The 19,453-nt window shown below is 34.3% G+C and overlaps 2 protein-coding genes across 10 annotated transcripts in view; one reads left to right on the top strand and one right to left on the bottom strand.

Annotated features, from left to right (window-relative positions):
* Nucleotides 1-176: 176 nt before the first annotated feature.
* Nucleotides 177-9,999, bottom strand: LOC106156808 (NEDD8 ultimate buster 1). Of its 2 annotated transcripts, none has more exons than XM_087004497.1 (17): nucleotides 9,937-9,999; nucleotides 9,513-9,650; nucleotides 9,003-9,173; nucleotides 8,533-8,709; nucleotides 8,091-8,217; nucleotides 7,657-7,736; nucleotides 7,273-7,379; nucleotides 6,893-7,002; nucleotides 6,134-6,210; nucleotides 5,385-5,492; nucleotides 3,804-3,855; nucleotides 3,286-3,386; nucleotides 2,842-2,930; nucleotides 2,282-2,387; nucleotides 1,771-1,854; nucleotides 1,384-1,543; nucleotides 177-1,017 (listed from the first exon to the last, which is right to left on the bottom strand). In XM_087004497.1, the coding sequence occupies exons 2-17, from the start codon at nucleotides 9,636-9,638 to the stop codon at nucleotides 851-853; spliced, it is 1,842 nt and encodes a 613-aa protein (XP_086860623.1). In that variant the 5' UTR covers nucleotides 9,639-9,650; nucleotides 9,937-9,999; the 3' UTR covers nucleotides 177-850. The 2 variants fall into 2 exon arrangements, with proteins under 2 accessions (XP_086860623.1, XP_013387690.2); XM_013532236.2 differs by having other exon boundaries at nucleotides 9,949-9,985.
* Nucleotides 10,000-10,202: 203 nt separating this feature from the next.
* LOC106156802 (1-phosphatidylinositol 3-phosphate 5-kinase) overlaps nucleotides 10,203-19,453 on the top strand; it is a 29,153-nt gene continuing 19,902 nt past the window's right edge. For 7 of the 8 annotated variants that reach the window (XM_087005232.1, XM_087005231.1, XM_087005228.1 and 4 more), the window contains exons 1-16: nucleotides 10,203-10,406; nucleotides 10,728-10,853; nucleotides 11,174-11,347; nucleotides 11,770-11,906; nucleotides 12,279-12,459; nucleotides 13,003-13,222; nucleotides 13,349-13,478; nucleotides 13,855-14,012; nucleotides 14,420-14,531; nucleotides 15,204-15,315; nucleotides 15,563-15,688; nucleotides 16,142-16,219; nucleotides 16,465-16,594; nucleotides 16,807-16,987; nucleotides 17,361-17,540; nucleotides 17,868-18,008. In XM_087005232.1, the coding sequence (XP_086861358.1) occupies nucleotides 10,736-10,853; nucleotides 11,174-11,347; nucleotides 11,770-11,906; nucleotides 12,279-12,459; nucleotides 13,003-13,222; nucleotides 13,349-13,478; nucleotides 13,855-14,012; nucleotides 14,420-14,531; nucleotides 15,204-15,315; nucleotides 15,563-15,688; nucleotides 16,142-16,219; nucleotides 16,465-16,594; nucleotides 16,807-16,987; nucleotides 17,361-17,540; nucleotides 17,868-18,008 (2,178 nt within the window). In that variant the 5' untranslated portion in view covers nucleotides 10,203-10,406; nucleotides 10,728-10,735. The remainder of the gene's footprint in view (nucleotides 10,407-10,727; nucleotides 10,854-11,173; nucleotides 11,348-11,769; nucleotides 11,907-12,278; nucleotides 12,460-13,002; nucleotides 13,223-13,348; nucleotides 13,479-13,854; nucleotides 14,013-14,419; nucleotides 14,532-15,203; nucleotides 15,316-15,562; nucleotides 15,689-16,141; nucleotides 16,220-16,464; nucleotides 16,595-16,806; nucleotides 16,988-17,360; nucleotides 17,541-17,867; nucleotides 18,009-19,453) is intronic. The other variant, XM_087005226.1, reaches the window with a different exon arrangement.

Raw genomic sequence — 19,453 nt, 5'->3', positions numbered from 1 at the left:
CCTTGGTAAAAAGGCAATCAAGGTCATGTTTTTTAAATAGAAGTTTTTTGTCTGGGATAAAAGTTGTGAGGTATATCTCTTTTTCTATCAGAATTTACCCTAATGGTAATTATGTAGAAAATTGTTTCAATTTTTACATTCCCTTTTGGTATCAGAACAACACTAGCTGCTTAATCTGATTTTTAAAATAACTTTATTGTTATTACTTTCAGGTAACATCTTAACTAACAATCAGTTAACAATTAAAAATATTATTGCCTATTAATTGACATGTTCATACACAAGAAAAACCTGATGAAAATATATGAATTATCTTCATATGTTTCTATCATCTCAGTATTCAAATTATCAAACATTGAAGATATAAAGTATGATTAAACAGCAAAGCTTGCAAAGATACAGACACTAAACAGGAAAAAAAACTTTAATTGTAAAAATAATCAAATCATTATGATTTTAAAGGAACCTGCCTTTTAACCAAACAAATCCACCCAAAAATTAAAAGCAAAACAAAAATAGTGTTTACCAGTTGTAGTTTAAACAACATGTATCCAAGAGCAATTGCAGACATACAAAGTGATCAGAGTATAAACAGACATACATGGGGTATGTCTGTTTATAAAATTTATAAATAAAAAATTGCCAGGTGAGTTGAAAATATGTGACAAGCTCTTCTACAAACCCTAATATTTCAAATTACTTTTTTAAATGCAGTCTAATCAAATGGTAGAAAATTCAAAGAAAAAATTTGCATAGATTTTTAACAAAAATAAGTTTTCAAATACTTGTGAAAATCCTACAAGGCTTTTCAGGAAAGCTTCTGCAAGTGTCCAGTTTTGTCCCCATCCCATTATAACGAGTTCAGTAAAGCCTTGTACTGTTCCAAAAACTGTAACTCCTCTTCAGAGCTCAAATCTAAGAAATCTTCTTCATTTTCTGGGATATCCGGAATGATAGAGTCTATTGCATCTTTCTCCCTCTGAAGTTCTTCAGGAGTTTTCTTGCTTGAACTTGGACCTTCAACATGAGGGAAAATGTGAAGACAGATTAAAATTATAATCTCTACTGGAAATTTTGAGAATATTTATAAAAAGAATGAAGATATTGCTAGAGAAAAATGTGAAGCGGGACACCATTTTTTTTAAATGTTATCAAACTGGTGGGTTCTCAAGTAACAGACCACATTTCCTATTTGGAGAATAAAAATAATCGTAAATCAGCCATCTGAACATGATCTTTTCCCTTATTCAACCTGCTTCTCTTCAAACATCTGATAAAAAAACCACTGTTTACAGAAAAAGGACAAACTACTTCATCATCTTCTGTATAAACCAGATTTATGGTTCCTCTCTACTGGGCTCTCTGGTCAAGACATACAGGTACCTGGTTCAGAAGTGTCCTGTTGATCAGAAGACTGGGTGACAGGTGAGGCAGACAGGATCCCACCTGAGTTCAACAGTTCCTCTATAGCCCTTTCCACCTGCCCACTGGACCTCTTCAAGGCTTCCCTGGCTGTGTCAGCACTGAACCCCATACTAGTGACCTACAAATATATATATTATAATGATAACAGTAATATTAACGATAAAAATAATAAATAAATAAATATAGGAATTTAAAGGTAAGTAGGTTTTATCCCTGTGCAGATGTTACCCTGGAAGTCAGATCATTCCCACAGTAAAATTGTTTCATGTTAAGTAGGGGATTTCATGTTGCTATGACATCCACATTGACAACTTGATGCTCCATTGTGCTTAAAAATAACTTCACCTGAGCAATGAGTTCATCTGTAATTTCTATGTCTGGATTCACAGGATCAGGAAGCTGAAGGAGTTCTGGCTGTGTTGACAATGTCTACAAAAAGATAAAAAAGAGCTATATTTAAAAAAACTGGTGATGAAATCTGGACTATAGTACCTTAAGTACTGATAAAATTAAGCAGGGGATTTTCAAAAGAAAATACCATGAAATTGTCACAAAGCCAATACAATGTTGTAATAAGTGTACTAGGCATTTTTTCACAATGAGAATAATATTCTTTTATTCCTTAAACAATGTTTGTCAAAATCAAAAGTTAATCTACCAAGGATATAGTTATGGTATTTTTTCAGTATGAATAAAATAAAATAAACATTTTAGGTATTTTATTACATTTCTAATTGAAAAAGGGGTTTTCTATATCTGTATATATATATATCTATATATTTCTATATATCTATATTCTATATCATTTTTAAATGTTAAAACATTCTGAATCCAAAGAGTTTTTCAGCATACATACCTGGATTGCCATATTTATGTCGTTATTTGTCTGTCTCAAAGCTTCAGCTGCGGCTCCAGGTGGATATCCCATGGAACATAACATTTCATAGACATCCACATTGACACTGAAAAATAAGCATCCAAATGATACACTTTACAAACTCACATACTCATTGATCATCACTGCTGTCAGCAACAAAAGATTAACCTAGTTTTGTTACAGAAAAAAATATTATAATTAATCAAAACTTCTAAGCCCTGACAAGGTTTTTGTACTCAAGTTTAAGGAAATTCAAAGCGCCCAGAGACAGCTGGATGGAGTGACTTATTCAGAAATACACAAATACCTCACTCTGTATTACCTACTAGTTCTCTTATACATTAAAGTACATTGTAAATTATAGTAAAAAAGGGCACAGAATTAAACTGACAGGTAGCATTTCATGAGGGCATCACATCAATGTATTTACATTATGTAAGCTGCAAAACATCCAGGTAACTAATGAAAAAAAGCTGCATCAGGTGTATTATAATTTATCAATTACACTATATAAATCATATAATAAATGGACATCTCACCTCTGCCCACTGGCTGTCTTTCCCAAACGCTTTTCCTTTTTTCTTTTTTCTCTTTCCTCCTTCTCCTTAAGCCTCATTTCTTTCTTTTCCTACAATGTAAATCACAGGGTTGAATAACATGAAATGTAAAAATGTAACACAGTGAACTAATAATATTCATTACTACACATATCATTGTCTAACCCATATGTGTATATACAAGGAAATAAAATGCTTCACATTTCCATCTGCAAATTCAAATAATTTCAAATGACTGAAGTAAGACTAATATGGAATTGTACTTTACACACTGTTACATGCACATTGAAGTGACTCCCTTAAATAACAGCCAGGAAAGCAATTAACCTGTCAGTTTCTCAAATTGGACTGGTTTAGTAAAGTGTACCATTCGATATAAAAAGGGCCTTATACATCTACAAAATATATTAGAGAAGGAAAACTTACTTCTTTCTTCTTCATAATATACGCAACTGCTGTACTGACACTTCCATTACTGCCTCTCAAACCAAGTCTGGCTTCTTGAGGTGTAAAACCCATAGAAACAACTGAAATAATACAGCCTGATTTTTATAATAAATTCCTAGAGAGGAATTCCTTGATGAAGATATGAAAATTATTTTGTTTTTGTAAATACATTAACATCAATCCCAAATGTAACCAATGAGAAGTATTGCACTATAAAACAGTGGTGTACTTGCCTGCAACATTTTAATACAGTAGGATTTGCTGAAAAGGCATAAAATACCTTTTAACACTGATCTAAGAAAACTAAGAAATTGTTAAATTATTATCAATAAAACCATGAGCACTTTTCAACCTTATCATGGATAGGAAAATTTAGTGTTACTTATTTTATAGGGTTATCAAGGTATCAAGTTTATTATATGCACACAGACAGACAAACTGGTTCCACTATATAACTTGGCACAGTGAAGTGGTTATATAGATAATAATGTACGTACCTTCTGCAATCTTTTCATCATCCACTGCAAGTCTTTGTAGTTCTTTTTCTGCCTAGGGTAGATATTCAATGTAACACTTTAGAGATCATTGTTGAGGCATAACTGATGGGCTACAACTAATGGGCTTGTTCGTAACTTTTATAAGTAAACTTTGATAAGAAATTGGAATAACAAGTACAAATAGTGTGTGCTGTCTGACAGACGTTTTTTTTTTTTTTTGGGGGGGGGGGGGAGTGTTCACAAGATCTGCCTTTAAAGGTCCACTCAGAGTGAATTTCTTTTGTACCACATTTTTTGCTGTTTCTTAATTAAGGTCATTGAACTAAGGGGCAAAAAGGTCCACTTTTTCAAAAAAGTTATTCTTTCTGAAATGGCTGCTTGCAGACATATTTTAGAGGTTATTTATATATACAATACAAATAGTGATATAGTGAATATAAAAATAGTGAAATATTCAAAAATGTCACTGCATGCCATTTTTTGACTTAACTCAGAAGTTCTTTAAAACAACCCAAGCATACTAATTAATGTACACATTCTATTAATTCCTTTCACCTCCTATTAGATTTTACATCTTGTAAAATGGACACTGGTATATACATCATGGGTAAATCACGCATATTCAATCAGTCTATATAATTGTTAACACAGTCAAAATATATAAAACCAGTTCTTAGCCAGCTCAGAGCTGAAATGATTTTCATCATGTGTGACTGTCTATGTGCCCTTACGATAGGTAAGAATATATTAGTTATGTCAGAATTATAGTGAGGTTCTTGAACATGATTTTATGTCTCCTCCATCTCAGTGTACCACAAACTTTTATGGTCTCATTCATAGCAAGAAAGAAGGCAACAAGGAGTATTGATTGTTCGTGATTTGGCCAAACAAGGCCGCTTTTATTATATAACCCCTCTATCCTGATCGTTTTAACAATAATAACAATGTAGCAAATTGTTGCCTGTATTAAATGTTATGGCCTTAGGGATAAATATTATATATCAAATATTCAATAAGACTCATCATCCTAAAAATTATGATGCGACGAGTCAGCAAAAGTTATTATTTACCAACAATTTTGCACAAATTTCATTTGTGAGGTTGCAAAGAGGCGTAACAGTCGGCAATTGTACTGTTGATCCTTGCTTGAAGTTGTGCAGAATCTGTCACTGTACGCTTCAACAGATCGAGTGAACTGCTGGAAAGTTCTCATAGAGGTAAAATGAAATTTTTTGAACTGAAGATTTCAGTTGAAGATTTGAGATAACTTGTAGCTAAATTGTATCATGCGCGTGAACAGAATGAATCAAGCAAAATGAGGCCAGGCAGTGATGCCCCATGGTATAAGTAGCAACATGTGCCTCAATGGAGATTACCCCTTTAGGGCACAATTGAGCATGTGCAGAATGCACATGTGCGCAATTAAGCTCTGGAGATTGTTGTCGCCATAAAATGTCGTTTGACTACACCAAACTTTCCTTTTTTTTTAAACTCCATAACTTTTTTTAAATTATAAAACAGAGCTAAAAACTCCTTGTTTAATGTGTGTCAAATGGCAAATATGATGTTATGTAAACTGACCTTATTTAACAATGTGATGGCCTCATGTCTTCTGTGTTGATGATAAGCCACTATACCTTGCAGAAGATGAAGTCGCATAAACAAGGCAAGCACAGATCCTATTTCACCCTGGGAAAGAGTTGAAATTGTGGAAGTGTATACTGGTGGTATATTATATTTTATATAACTAAACAAACTCACTAGAGAGATATGACTACATAAGATTGAAACAAGTATCACCATACTTAAATTGTGGATGAAAATTCTGATAATCAAAACTGAAATTAAGAAAAAAATGACAAAAACAGAACAATGAAATTTCTTTTGAGACAAAAACTATCGTCAGTTTGATAGTTTTTTTGCATATATGATCAAACAGTTATCTGCCTTTCATGCTTATTGATGGGGGCTTTGAATAGAATTCCTCAAACAAAGCAGCAAATATGTGAAATAAACAGGCATATTAATAAAATTAAAAGAACTGATTGAAGCAGCATTCATTAAAACAGTTTAAAAGGATGACCAAGCATTCCACAATGACAATGATATTTTTAAGTTTGATAATATTACACAATACTTAATATTAGTAATACTTAATAGCATTATGATGGCCATACATCTAGAAACACTGTGTCTGCCCATAAAAACTGCACTCAGTGACTGCGCGAGTTATACATGTATATGAGAGAAGACTACCTTCATTTTCTTTGTACTAACAAAAGGTCTATACAGTACTATAACAGTAACATTTTTAGACATGACCTTGATACCTTGACAACTGCCAGCCTCTCCAAATTCTGTCCATAGCTCCTATTGAAACAATCTTCACAAGCTAGAAGCCTCGATTCTAAAATTTAATCAAACATAATCTTCAAAGACCTGATGGCATGTATACTGAACACAGATCAAATAGTTCACTATATCAAGTGAACTAGTAAATCAGAGAGTAAAACCTTTGTGAACAAGGTAAAAGACATTTACCCTGTAACAACCTTCAATTATAAACAATGATCATCAGCTAACAGGTGAAGTGTGTGTCTATTTATAAATATCACTGAAAAAATTATTTATGTGAAAAAAATTGCACCATCCCCAGGGCCAGCCCCAGCTTCAGATGTATAAAATACCAAAGATCTCATCTACATTTCTGATGATAGGTCTATCAATAATCCAAAGTTTCAAGTTCCTCACTCTAATGGTCTGAGAGGGGATAGGAAAAAACTACAAATACATGGCTGGATAGACAAATGGACAAAGTGGCAGACAGACATTTGAACGAAAATTATAGCATGCAAAAACAATGAAAAACAAAGTGAGGTAATGCATTCTGATAAATGGTTTCACAATTTGGTTTTCTGCAGGAAAATTATATTTTTTTTTATATACAAAATATTGTAAAACAAGCGCCTCACATTTCAACTATTCAATGTAGAAAATGAAAATCTTTTGAGTGTACATGGAAACTCATATAAGAACATAGTTTTCTTTAACATAATATGTATAAAATTGATAAAATAGGAACAACGTACCTGCATCAGGCAAGTCATTAACACTCTGCAAGCACAGATAACACCATACAATATCCAGGCAAAGAATTGCATAGTTGTCCACTGCATTCAGGATATCAGAGTTACACTTTCTGAAATAAGAGACCAATACGTTAACAAGGGTTGCTATTTTTTATAAAATGCCCTACAGTTTTAACAAATGTCACTGATATCAAATGTGTAGAGGTATAGCTATTATATTTTTTATGTATATGTCTACAAAACTATAGATAAAACTGATAAGCCTTTTGAATAACCTTTGACATGCTTTTTAGTCATAGAGTTTATTAGTCACACCATCAAAATAACAGATTAAATTCAATGAGTTACATAAATTGTCATATATTATAAGAACTCTTCACCTGAACTCTTTGTCTGCCTCTAGTAACAGCAGTAATGCTTCTCCATATTGTTTTCTTTTGATAGCTGCCTTGCCCTTCTCATGAAGAGTCATTGCTAGAGTCAAGGCCTGCAACACAGAATGATATGTATTTTTAAAAGAGGAAAATATATAATGACTGCTTATCATATCACAGACTTTTATCTGAGTAAACTGATGTTAGAGATATCACAATTATCAGTGAGCAGCAGACAAATTTCTTGATAAAAAACATGCTCAGCTATTGATGTGGAATAAAAGAGTACGAGTTTGAAGAACAATAATGCTAGAATGTGGTATAAAAACCTGTATGAAGAACAGGAATTTCAAAGCGGATTAGGGTCAAAAAGTAGAACTAAAGCCAAACCTTTCTTTCCTCTGGTGGTAGCTGCAAAGACTTCCCAGCCTGGTCTGCTATTTGAAGGAAGGGTTCATGGCCATCTCCAGCTAAAACAAATATACAGAATAAGGTTTAAATAATTACCTACGTATAGTATCACATTTTGTACTTTAAAAATTTTGATCCAATTTCAGGTTATATATACCACAGAGTATGACCAATTGGTGCCCATAAAGACACATATTTGAAGAACAATTCATCTTAAACAGGCCATAGCAAACTGTCAATTTCAACTTGTAAGAATATCATTTTGAACATAAGCAATTTGCATTGAAAAGATATCAGGTGTCCTTAAAACACTGGTACACAATATGTAAAATAAAAAAATTCCATGAATTAGACAAAATAAATAAATAAATAAATAAAATTAAAATGATAATAATAAATACTGAAATGAGTACCATCATCTTTTGATGCTAATATCTCTGCTGCTTCTCTTGTCCTAGAAACCTTCAGCAGCTGCTCCTGCTGCACTCTGGCCTCAGCCTCTGCCTCAGTGAGACATATAGCCATGACCAGACTTTGATTCTACAATAACATTCAGAAGGATTTGGTGTATTTAAAACCATTATCACCATCATATTGTCCTGTCAAGTTTGTATTTGAGTTTGTATTTGAAAGAATCTACATTTTAAAGAAGTCTGACCAAATTTAACAAACTGCTCTACAATATCACTTCTGCTCAAATAAATCAGTATTTAAATGATCAAGTGTATCGTCTGTTCACATGGTTCAATTTGTGGGAATAAATCAAATTGTTTACAATCAAATTCAATAAGTCAAACCTCCAAGCAAGAGTAGTTAACATGTACATATTGAGTTTTAAAATGTAAATAAACTCACCTTAAGGCCTTGTTCCTGTAAAGAACTTCCATCTTCTATCACACGCCCACTACTAATGAGTTTCACATGTGACAAATTAATGCCACTTCTTTTAGAAATAAGCTGTTTTAAATTCTCTCCTCGCTCATGTAGAGGAATTTCTACTGTATATTTGTTTTCTCTTGTGCCATTATTTGCCTAAAATTAAAGTTAGAATAACAAACAAATCTTAAGCAGTCTGTCATTAATGGATAAATGACACATGTACTTTCATGATAATTTATTTGAAAAAATTAAAGAATGGGCTGTCACTTCTGCTAAACAAACATATAAATGTTAATCTCTCTCTCTTTCTCTCTCTCACACACACACACACACACACACACACACACACACACACACACACACACACACACACACACACACACACACACACACACACACACACACACACACACACACACACACACACACATTTTTCCTGTCTTTACCTCCTTTTGTAAATTGCCAGCAAGTTTTACTTTCAGTGATGCTATTCCTGTTTGCTGAAATTTATTTCTGGATGCAAGTTTCTCCAGTGCATGCAGTCTTAAGTCCTCAAGGACACAGCAAACTTTGTCAACTGATAAATTGCACTCTACAGCATATCTTGTTGACAGATCCTATAAGTAACAATATCAAAAACGATCAGAGGCCCTTATACAACTAAGTCCCTTTTCTAAAATATAATATGATCACTTGAAACTATATATGTTGATGGAATAACCAAGCTGTATTGAATGAATGTAAAAGCTTCATCAAAATTGAATGTCCATAAATATTTCAAATAAAACTAGACTTGTAATCAGTCCATTAACTTTCTGAAAACAAATAGTTAGTGTGAATGCATTTGGAAGATTCTACAAAAACTAAGCTTGTTTATACACCAGAGACTAATACAAAATTATTTTATCATTTCCAAAATGTGACTCATTAAGTACAATGCCTATCTGTGTACATACGTCTAGACTGGATCCTTTAGAGCCATCTTCTGCTGTGTATGGAGAAAGCCACAGTTTCACTTTCTCTTGGTTAAGTTTACTTCTGAGTTTTTCTTTTATTTCTTCTTCTACATAATTGCTGGCCATCTTGTATCCAACCTATAGGAATTAAAAGTTTCTTCAGACAACCATACTACTAGTACTAGTCTATTTACTGGCATTCGTAACAAGTTAAAATTTAAGCCAAACATATTACCAACCATTTACAAGCTAGGCCGAAATCTGAGGCATGGTGCAAATGATGTTGCTAAAATAAAAGACGGCGTCGATCATAATTCAACAGCATGTTACTGTTAATATTCCATTTCTTTACACGTCCGAATAATTCCAAGTGCTCAACGCTGTATTAAGGGTGATGCCTAACATATAATAAATACATTCTTACTCATTAACTTACTAGCGTCGCTCCCGTACCAATTCTCGCATGACTTGCAAAGGTTTGTTTTGGTTTAGAGTAAAGACGCTTCTTGCTAACTATCTTAGTTTTTATTAGAAAGGAAGTCAACTATATATTAAACTGAAGAGAATCTACATTTATTATACCAAAAATTATTTTTTACTTATTATTTTAAAGGTAAAAAGATAAATTTTATCATTTTAAATTAAGAGAGATATAGTGAAAATTGAATACACAACTAACATTATAAATTAATTTAACTCACCGGTCACATGATTTAAAAATGGCGGCGGCCGGACAAAATTTTGGATAGTGAGGCCTCGAAGTAAATGTACCTTCCGTGATTGGGCGGTAGTGAAGATCCTCTGGAGACAGACTGAAAATGACCATCGCATCAACTCGATTCTCCCCTATAATTTGATATGTCACCTGAGTAGAAGCACCGAGATTCATTATTGGTAAGTTTATTTATGCCAAATTAATTGAAACTTTGAAAGAAGAAAAATATAAAAAAATATTTTTGTGAATTATTTATGAACTATTTAACCCGTTTTTTTATAGACTCATGTTACATATGTATTTGCTAAGAACTAAAGCCAGAATGCAAAAGTCTGCTGACTACAGTCATTGTTATGAAAGTCACAAAATCCAGATATATTTTACAGACGGTCGACATTTATTGTTCTTTTTTACTACAACGTACCACCTATTTTTCTCTACGTTACAAAATGCTGCTACGCCTGTCTTAAGTCAAAAATAACTACAGTGTTTGATGTCAGTTTTAGAAATGGAGCCCAACCCTAAAGACTGCCATACCCTGACAGAGTTTGGTGCTTTGGACTCAAAAGAAGATAAGAGTGGAGGTTTACTGTCGTGGGTGTCTTCTAAATGGAAGAGAGTGAAAGGTTACATAAATTATTTATTAATCATGGTTAATTATGATTGAAGTAATAAATAGATGTGAAAATGTAAGTGTCCCGTTCATTAACCATGTAGACCAACTGAAGACATAAATATTAATTTGGTTTGATTTTTCAAATTTTGATTAAATATGACTGTCAAAATGTTTCTTGTCACAGTTACTTTATGTAAACAACATCTTATTTCTAAAGAATAATGGTACTCTTCTTAGAGCAACATGTAAAAAAGGTTTATATATAAGTAAGAGGTCATGTGTAATTTCAACACATTTACATATTAATGTAAACCTGCAATCCCATTTTAGGGTCTAAAGTTCCTGGAAGAGCAGCAAACAAGGAAGATGTTGGAGAGAAAAAGACCAATGGTAGCTCAGTGCAGGGTGGTCAGGGCAGTGGTAGTGAGGGTCAGAGGGTGATAATTCCTCCCATTGATTTACCTTTACCAGAAGGTGGCAGCAGTTGTATACAGAATGCAGATGGTTAGCAAGTTATTTTGTTTCATACCCTGCACCAGTATGGTAGTTTATAGACTTGAATGTTATATTTTTTCCTCATTTGGCTTTTCTGTTTTTTAGTTCACTCTGTTTTTCTTTGTGGTCTATATTCTAACTTCTTTCTTTCGAGTGTAAATTTTTTTATTACTGGTAGGTATGTGCTAAAACATATCACATTAGACAGGAATCATTTTCATTGTTATTATTATTAACTTCAGAATTCTGCTGATGCTCCTTTTTTTCTGTGAATTAACATTACATATTGAAAGTGTTTTAAAATCCTTATTATCTCTCTTGTGTTGAGTGAAATGTAATGAATTAAAAATCATTTTACTTGTATTTGGTTTCTGAAGAAAACACACAATAACCTATACCATTTAATTTGATTTGGCTCAGTGTATTTTCAGATAATGCAAGTATTGGAAGCAGTGTTTCAGATGGCAGCGTGATGAACAGAAGTGGGCAGTTTATAATGCCCAAAAGGACACTCACAGGAGTTTTAAATAGACTAAGCAGCATCTTGGCAATGAATACACAGTCACAGGTGATACACACATTGGGTTAATGGCAGTTTGAGTGCCTATTGATAAGATAACTCAAGAGTAGATAATTTCTATTTGGTTCTTTTATGTTTACCTACTTGATGGTGCTTTTGATAAGTGAACTGTTTTTAGTTGATGTAAAGGCACGTCAGTCTAAATTTCCATTGGGAACTTGCATTTATGATCATCTCTTAATCATATTTTTGCTGGTGTATATTCAACAATTGAAACAATGATAAAAGATTTCAAGATAGATAGAGATATAAGTCAGCTGAAGCTGCATCTTTTGCTTTTTTATTTTTATTTTTTTGGTTTGTTATTCAGTATGAAACAAATAATTCATTGATATCTTATTGTTTGTCTGTTCCCCTCAGATCTACAAAGACATGGAGTTCAAGCAGTACTGGATGCCAGACAAAGATTGTAAGGAATGTTACGAGTGCGGAGATAAATTCACCACTTTCAGACGGAGACATCATTGTCGTGTCTGTGGACAGGTGTTCTGTAGTCGCTGCTGCAATCAGGAGGTGCCAGGGAGGGTGATGGGTTACACAGGTGGGTAGTTACTTTGCATTCAGTGGTTTTGGTCAGATTTGAAAATTTATATCATTAATAAAAGTGATGCCTACTTTAAATTGGTTTATGAAATGGTGATATGCATGAATAAATGCATTTGTCCAAATACCGAGAAAAAGAAAAATAGTTTCAGTCAAAAGAAAAATATTTGCAATATTATGAAATTTGCAAGGAAATATTATATTAAAACAAAAATATTTTATATTTGCAAGTTAAAGCTATACTTTCAACAGCACAGGTAAATAAGTAGTGCAGATTAATCCACAGTTCATGTGTCAAGACACAGAGGGATCCAACATTTCAATACAGGTCATGTACTAGTAAAGGGTGCTATGGGTCGGCTGATTGCAGAAATACAAAAAATCTTCCATCTCACTCTTCTGGGACTATCTGTAGAAATAATTTTTGTAGAGCTGGGGGAGGGAGGGGGCAGGGAATCACCTCCTATCCTCTCCCGAATCCAGCTTTGAGACAGTTGCTCTTAAATCAGTTAATAATATGTATTTTATGTTACTCTTGTAGGTGACTTGAGGGTTTGTTCCTACTGTTGCAATGTGGTACTGAGTTATGCTCAGCAAAATCCATCTGGAGAGATATCAGAACCCCTTCAAGAAGATCTGAAGACCCTGGCAAAGGAGGGCAAGGAAAGCAGCTTGAAAGTAGTGCTCCATGGATTTGGTCGTTGGACCCCCATACCAAGGAGGAAGGAAATAAATGGAGATGAAGATAGTAACTGGAACAGGTGAGGAACTTATGGGTTTATTTACTTATGTCAATGAAAGGTTGATGGAAGATTTTGTAAATAACACTCATTTAATTTCAAACATTTTTGCAAGTCTGTTGATGAAAACTTTTGAATCCTTTTCAGGTCAGCCAGTGCAACAGACCTGGATAGTTATGGACAAAAGTTTTCTTCCAACATGTTTGATCTGACTCCTCAGACTGAGTTGGCCTCCCAGCAGCTGATAGCAGAAGATGAAAGAAGGTTACTAATTGAGGTAAAACAAATACACCACCCAGAAACTTTTCACTGTAGATGGTCATCAGTTTGTTCTGTGTGAATTGCTAGGGTTTCTAGACATTCTTGCCTAAAAGAAAAAATAATGGCAGACTCTCAATTTCAAGAAGAATTTGAAAACCATTCTTGGTTTTAGATAATGCCTTCAGGGAATAGTGTTTTGTGTATATTACAAAAAAAGGACATTTTTTGTTAGAAAAAGGAATTTTGCCTTTGAATATTGAAAAAAAAAGATATCACTGAAAATGTTAATTCCCATGCACAATATCCAAATGTCAATGTTAGTCAAATGCCAGTTAGTACATGTTTATTCTTGACACGTACTTTAAATTTGATATATGAAAACCTTTTTCTAGGACTCTGTGCAGCTCAAAAACATTTGGCAATTAATAAAACATCCAACAGAGGGAATCGAGTTTCAGAGCCATAGATATCGCCTTAGAACTTACCCAAACTGTATCTTAGGGAATTCTTTAGTGGACTACCTGATCAAAGCTGATAAAGCTGGCAACAGGTGAGTAATCACATATTTTTGGTCATATGTATGAGTGCCCATCCATCATGCACTGCCTGTATTTTTGTGCTCCTTCCTTAAGTATCTGCATGTACGAATATAACTGTTTGTTAATTGGTTAAAATTGAATTTTGTATCCTTAGCTTACATGCTTATCAAAGTGAAAAAAAATGACCTTGGTTTGTTAATGACCCAATTAAGGAAAAAATTTGCCTGGCAGTGCATTGTATAGAAATGTCCTACTCCCCTCTGAACCTTGGTTTTCACTCTCAGATTTTGGATTATGTATCTATGCATTTTGGGCTATAAATCTGTATCATATAGTGGAACCTCTGTTTTACTCCAGATTTCATCTTTGCTATATGTCTTTCTAATTCATATTTTTGTGATCCCTCTGGTCTTTCCAGAATGCAGGCCGTGGTGATAGGGCAAGCTCTGGTGGATGCCAGGTGGTTGGAGTGTGTTACTTTAAACCAGCAGATCTTCAGAGATGAGTATGTCCTGTACAGACCAGGAGAGGTGAGTTGTTCACTACATATTGTACTGTAGAGTTATGTGCACATACACGCAACTATTACTATTGTGCTTGTAGAGATTGACAACTTTATAGTTTATGTGGCTAGAGGGATCTAAATGGAATCCCTGGAAAAATTTTGATTGGTCTCAACAGTTGGAAACTGGAGAACTTGTGAAATGGAGTAAGCTCCCTGTGGTGAAAAACAAAATGTTAAGACCAGTGAAAATGATGCGAAATAGTAAAGTGTACCACACGGCACGTGTACCAGTGTGAGAAGGGTATTGCTTTATTATAAGATCTTAATTTATAATCTTTTTGCAGTGTACTGTAAAAGTAATTATTACACATTTTTATACATGCAAAAAATAACTAGAAAAGCACTCCAAGAGCACAGACCTCCGCCAAGGCAGCGATTTTTGATTATTATTGATTATTGATTGATTATTGATCCAGATCACCACCAAAAACTAATCATCTCTTCCTTGGCCCACTTCTGACATTTCCTGAAAATTTCATCAAAATCAGTCCATAACTTTTTGAGTTATGTTGATGACAGACAAACAGGGGTGAAAACATAAGTCATCTATAACATAAATTGTGCAGAACTGAGTCTGATGTCAATTAATTGGTGCAATCAGTTTGTATGAGGAATAACTTGTTTATTTTCCTTTAAGGCTGCAGCAAGAGAAAGCCCAGATGAAGATCTGTCTAAAGATACAGCTGCTCAGGAGGTGAATCTGGAGCCATCTTGGCTGAGTGAGATCCAACAGCAAGACAGTGATTCATGTAAGATTATTTTGCAAGCTAGGGTACTTGTATAGTTTCAGTTATTCAGTGGTCACCAGAGGGTCAAGGGCTGGTAAAATTTTTCATGTTCTTTTTGTGTCTTTGAAAGCAATATAAAAGTAAAACATGATTAATACATATGGTTGTGCAATGGACTGTAGTTCTACAGAACTTAAGAAAAACATTCAGAGAAATATTTTTGGATGACTGATTATATTTTATGCACTGATTTATTTATTTATTTCAGTGTCACTCTCAGAAGAGCAAGACATCAAGCCATCTACTCACCCTCCCTCTGTGTTTTATGTCAGCAAAGATGGAAAAGGGGGGGATGAGTCTCCTAAAAGAAAAAAGCTGCAGAAACCAGATAAAGGTCTATATTCATTACATGATAAAAGCTATTTTGTTCATTTTTTGGTTTCCATGTGTAGGCCCATAGCCAGGGGGGTTCAGGGGGTTCGTACAAACTGCCTTTTATGTCAAGAAAAGGTCTGTTCTGGGTAAAATCTGATCTAGGTATACGGCGGTTTCATGTTAAAGTTCTTAAAGGGTCCACTTTTTCAGAAAAAAAAACCCACCCCTTTGAACTTGTTGGCTATGGGCCTAATGTGAAATATAGATTTCTCACTATGTTAAAAAAATCCTTTCATGGAGGGATAGCTTTCCAAAGATCCTATACTTTATTTTTTCCTGCTATAGGGTTCAGTGTTTTTTCTCAGTACCCTGAAAACATGTCAACATCAGACAGACACAATTGAAATTTCAAAATGTTGTAATTGTCTGTGAATAGCAGTCTGTGTAACTTACTTTATAATTTCTACATCAGGTGGAAAAATTATGGACAGTGAGTCTTTTGCAGAGACTGATATGGAAAACACTGGTGCTTTTGAGGAATTTATTAGAGGTTAGTGTTTTTACCATATATGACATTTATTAAATAGTGTGCTTGTGTGTGCATGCGTGTTATAAAACGACAAAAATAAACAGATTATTTTCTCTCCAGTATCATGTTATCTTTATATATTTTTGCATACATGATTTACTTTTAAATCTATACATATATTAATTTATGTGAAACTGCAGAATAAACTGTAACACTATACCAGAAAAAGATTATTTTAATTCTAAAACAATCCATCATTTTTTCAGGTGCTCTCATTGTAAGTGCCAGCAATACAAAGATGGACAGCATAGAGTCACTGCAGAGAAGCTGGCATTCAGATGATACCATAGACAGCAGTGACAATTCCACAGCCTCTTTAGCTTACCAAAGAATGATGTATGTGACAGACAGCTTTTTTGACTCTTTATAGTCTCTTTTTATGTTTTACAGACTGGTTTTTCAATTTATGACTGAAACCAAGTGTGTTTAGTCTGCCATTAGTATGACAATCCATTTTTCTTCTCAAAAACGTCTGCCGGCCATTTTCCTTATTACATATTGTTAATGGAACTACTGCATATACATTTAATTGTTTTCATTCATTATAGTAAAGCTCACAAAGAACACATGACCAACCTTACCAAGCAGTTGCTGACCCAGGAAGGTTTGTCAATGGGATGGACAGATTTGATCATGACAAAAGCCACGAAAGTTGCTGAAGTGGTGAACCCTGACGTCAGACATGAGGGAGATGAGATGGATATAAGAGCTTATGTGCAGGTTAAAAAGGTATAAAAACAGCCTGAATTATTGCTGGAAAGAGTACTGTTTCATGTTTGTTAAAAATTACAGCTAAAATGTTTTCAAGTGTGGAATTACAAGCTATTGAGTTAAGAATGGATGGAATGCAGAAGATAAAGTTTCATGGCACAAGCTCTGAATTACTATTCTTCTTGTTCATAGCTCATATATTTATGACAAGTTTTTAACATGTTTTTAAAGTCTTTTTAACAGTTTTTAAAGGTTTTTATAATGTTTCATGCTAGAAGCAACCCTTAACTGCATCTTTTTTTTATAAGCTTTAATAATTTTCCACATGGCCTAGGCACCACTTTTAGTGTTTATCATTGAAGATTTACTAGAAATGACACCTTACTTTCAGATACCAGGAGGGGAGAAGACAGATACCAAGATCTACCATGGTGTGGTGTGTAGTAAGAATATATCCCACAAGAAGATGCAGCACAGTATTAACAACGCTAAGATCCTGCTGCTCAGGTGCAGCATAGAATATCAGAGACGAGAGCAGAAGTTTTCCTCTTTAGAACCACAGATATTACAGGTAACACAATATTTAAAGTGAAGTACAAGGAAAATTTTCCATAAAACCCCAATATTTATTTCATCAATGTTAATTTTCTGGATTTATTTTGGAATCGGGGTATTTGCCAAAAATTGTAAAAAAAAAAAAAATTCTCAAGAGGCTTGTCCCTGGGGACATCCCATATAGAGCTGCGCGGCCTCAGTGCTTGTATTTTTAGAATTTATTTTAAAGGTCCTTTTCCATTTCTGAATGTAAGAGGCAATAACACTTATTATCTGTATGTACAACACTTTAAAATGTTACTTAATATCTTAACTGAAATCTGTCTGCCCTTGCCTTTTGCAGGAAAATGAATTTATCAAGAACAATGTCTCAAAGATAGCGGCATGGAAGCCAGACTTACTGCTGGTAGAGAAATCAGTATCAAGGCTAGCTCAACAGTTTATCCTGGATGAAGGCATAACTCTGGTTCTCAATGTAAAACCAGTGAGTGTGAAATTGTACTGTGTATGATTACCAGGGGCGGATCCAGAGATATTTTCTGACAGTCTTCCAAAATATCTTTGTTGATCCATCCTCTTTTTTGACCGTCTTCCGACAGAAAAAGTTTAATATCCGTCTATGTAAACTTGAAAATCTGACCGTCTTCTGGAAGACCCAGAAGACGGCCTAAATCCGCCCCTGATTACCACATGTTTATAGAATGATTACCTTTGGATTAAAGCATCCTTGAATAATGGAAGTGATATGAGGTGCTTATTGTACCACCAGCGTTAGCGCTGGCGGTACACATGGTTTTAGTCCCGTCCGGATCGTTCCGCCGGCTCCTGCGGCTCCGCCGGACGGCTACCGTTACCGCTTCTCCTCCTAGACGGTAAGGGCCCCCGTACCCATCTCTTGGATTTAGGTCACCTATAATCTCAACTCGTTCCATGTACAATTTGGGCTTTGTCGGTTTTGGGGTCTAGGTGTGGCACTCATTGCAATGCACCCTTGTCTAAAAATGGCAAAATTAAATGCTAATTATCTACCCTACGGAAGGAATTATGGGAAAAATTTGTACAGACGGCTTTCCAAAAGTCATATGTGTAGATTTCAAATATGCCCTTGGATTTAACCTTTGACCTTTATTTCAAGGTCAAACGGGCCAAAATTTTCAAAAAAATGAATTTTTTTACCAAAAAAAAATTATTTGCCCTGTTATTCAGACACCACACAGACTTAACCAATAATATTATTGGAAAGTGTTACCCTTCGGGTCATCTTTCATCTCCGTGAATTTGGGGTCAATCGGTGCATTTTCACGGGAGTAGCGGCCATAAGATACCGAAACTGAAAACTGTCTCTAAATCGGGAACCATTAATGCTAGAGACCCATTCTTTTTTGCATTTTGTAGAGCATGTAAAGCCCAACACTGGGGGTGGTCTCGGTTTTTTTGTATTCCATACGGTTTTCGAGTTTTGCTATATCAAAAAGTACATATTGGTGGTGAAAGCAAAATGTGCAGTACGGTAATGGATAATAAATTTTGAACTCCGGAAAAATAAAACAAAAGGCTTGCCAAACCAGACAACTTTTGGACAAAAATGACATTATTTCATCAAATTTGAACATCTGGAACTTCAGAGCACCTCCCATTTCAAGAATTTTGATCAAAATGACCTTTTCTTTATTTTAATTAATTTTTTCTGTAGGAAATTTATGGCACATTATGGTAACTCCAAAATTATAACATTTAGTCCCTTATATCTCCAAAACTGGCAGAGATAGGTCCATAGTTACTATTGAAGTTGAATAGGAAGTCATATACTGGCAATCTAAATGTGACCTTAAAATTGACCTTTGACCTACTTTTCACCATGAACTGAACTTTGCAAATTTTGGTTCCCTTTTATCTCCAAAACTGGCAGAGATAGGACCATAGTTACTA

The sequence above is a fragment of the Lingula anatina genome, chromosome 2, assembly GCF_051362555.1.
Source record: "Lingula anatina isolate TDL-2025a chromosome 2, LinAna3.0, whole genome shotgun sequence".
Classification (NCBI taxonomy): Eukaryota; Metazoa; Brachiopoda; class Lingulata; order Lingulida; family Lingulidae; genus Lingula; species Lingula anatina.
The sequence above is the reverse complement of the archived record's forward strand: the minus strand, read 5'-3'. Positions and strand labels throughout refer to the sequence as shown.

Bases quoted from the DNA above. Each gene is read 5' to 3' on its own strand.
- LOC106156808 (XM_087004497.1), bottom strand. From the start codon at position 9,638: ATGGCCAGCAATTATGTAGAAGAAGAAATAAAAGAAAAACTCAGAAGT. The intron at 8,218-8,532 runs GTGAGTTTATTT...ATGTTATTGTAG, and splicing joins TACAGGAACAAGGCCTTAAG to AATCAAAGTCTGGTCATGGC. The intron at 6,211-6,892 runs GTACGTTGTTCC...ATTAAATTTTAG, and splicing joins TAATGACTTGCCTGATGCAG to AATCGAGGCTTCTAGCTTGT.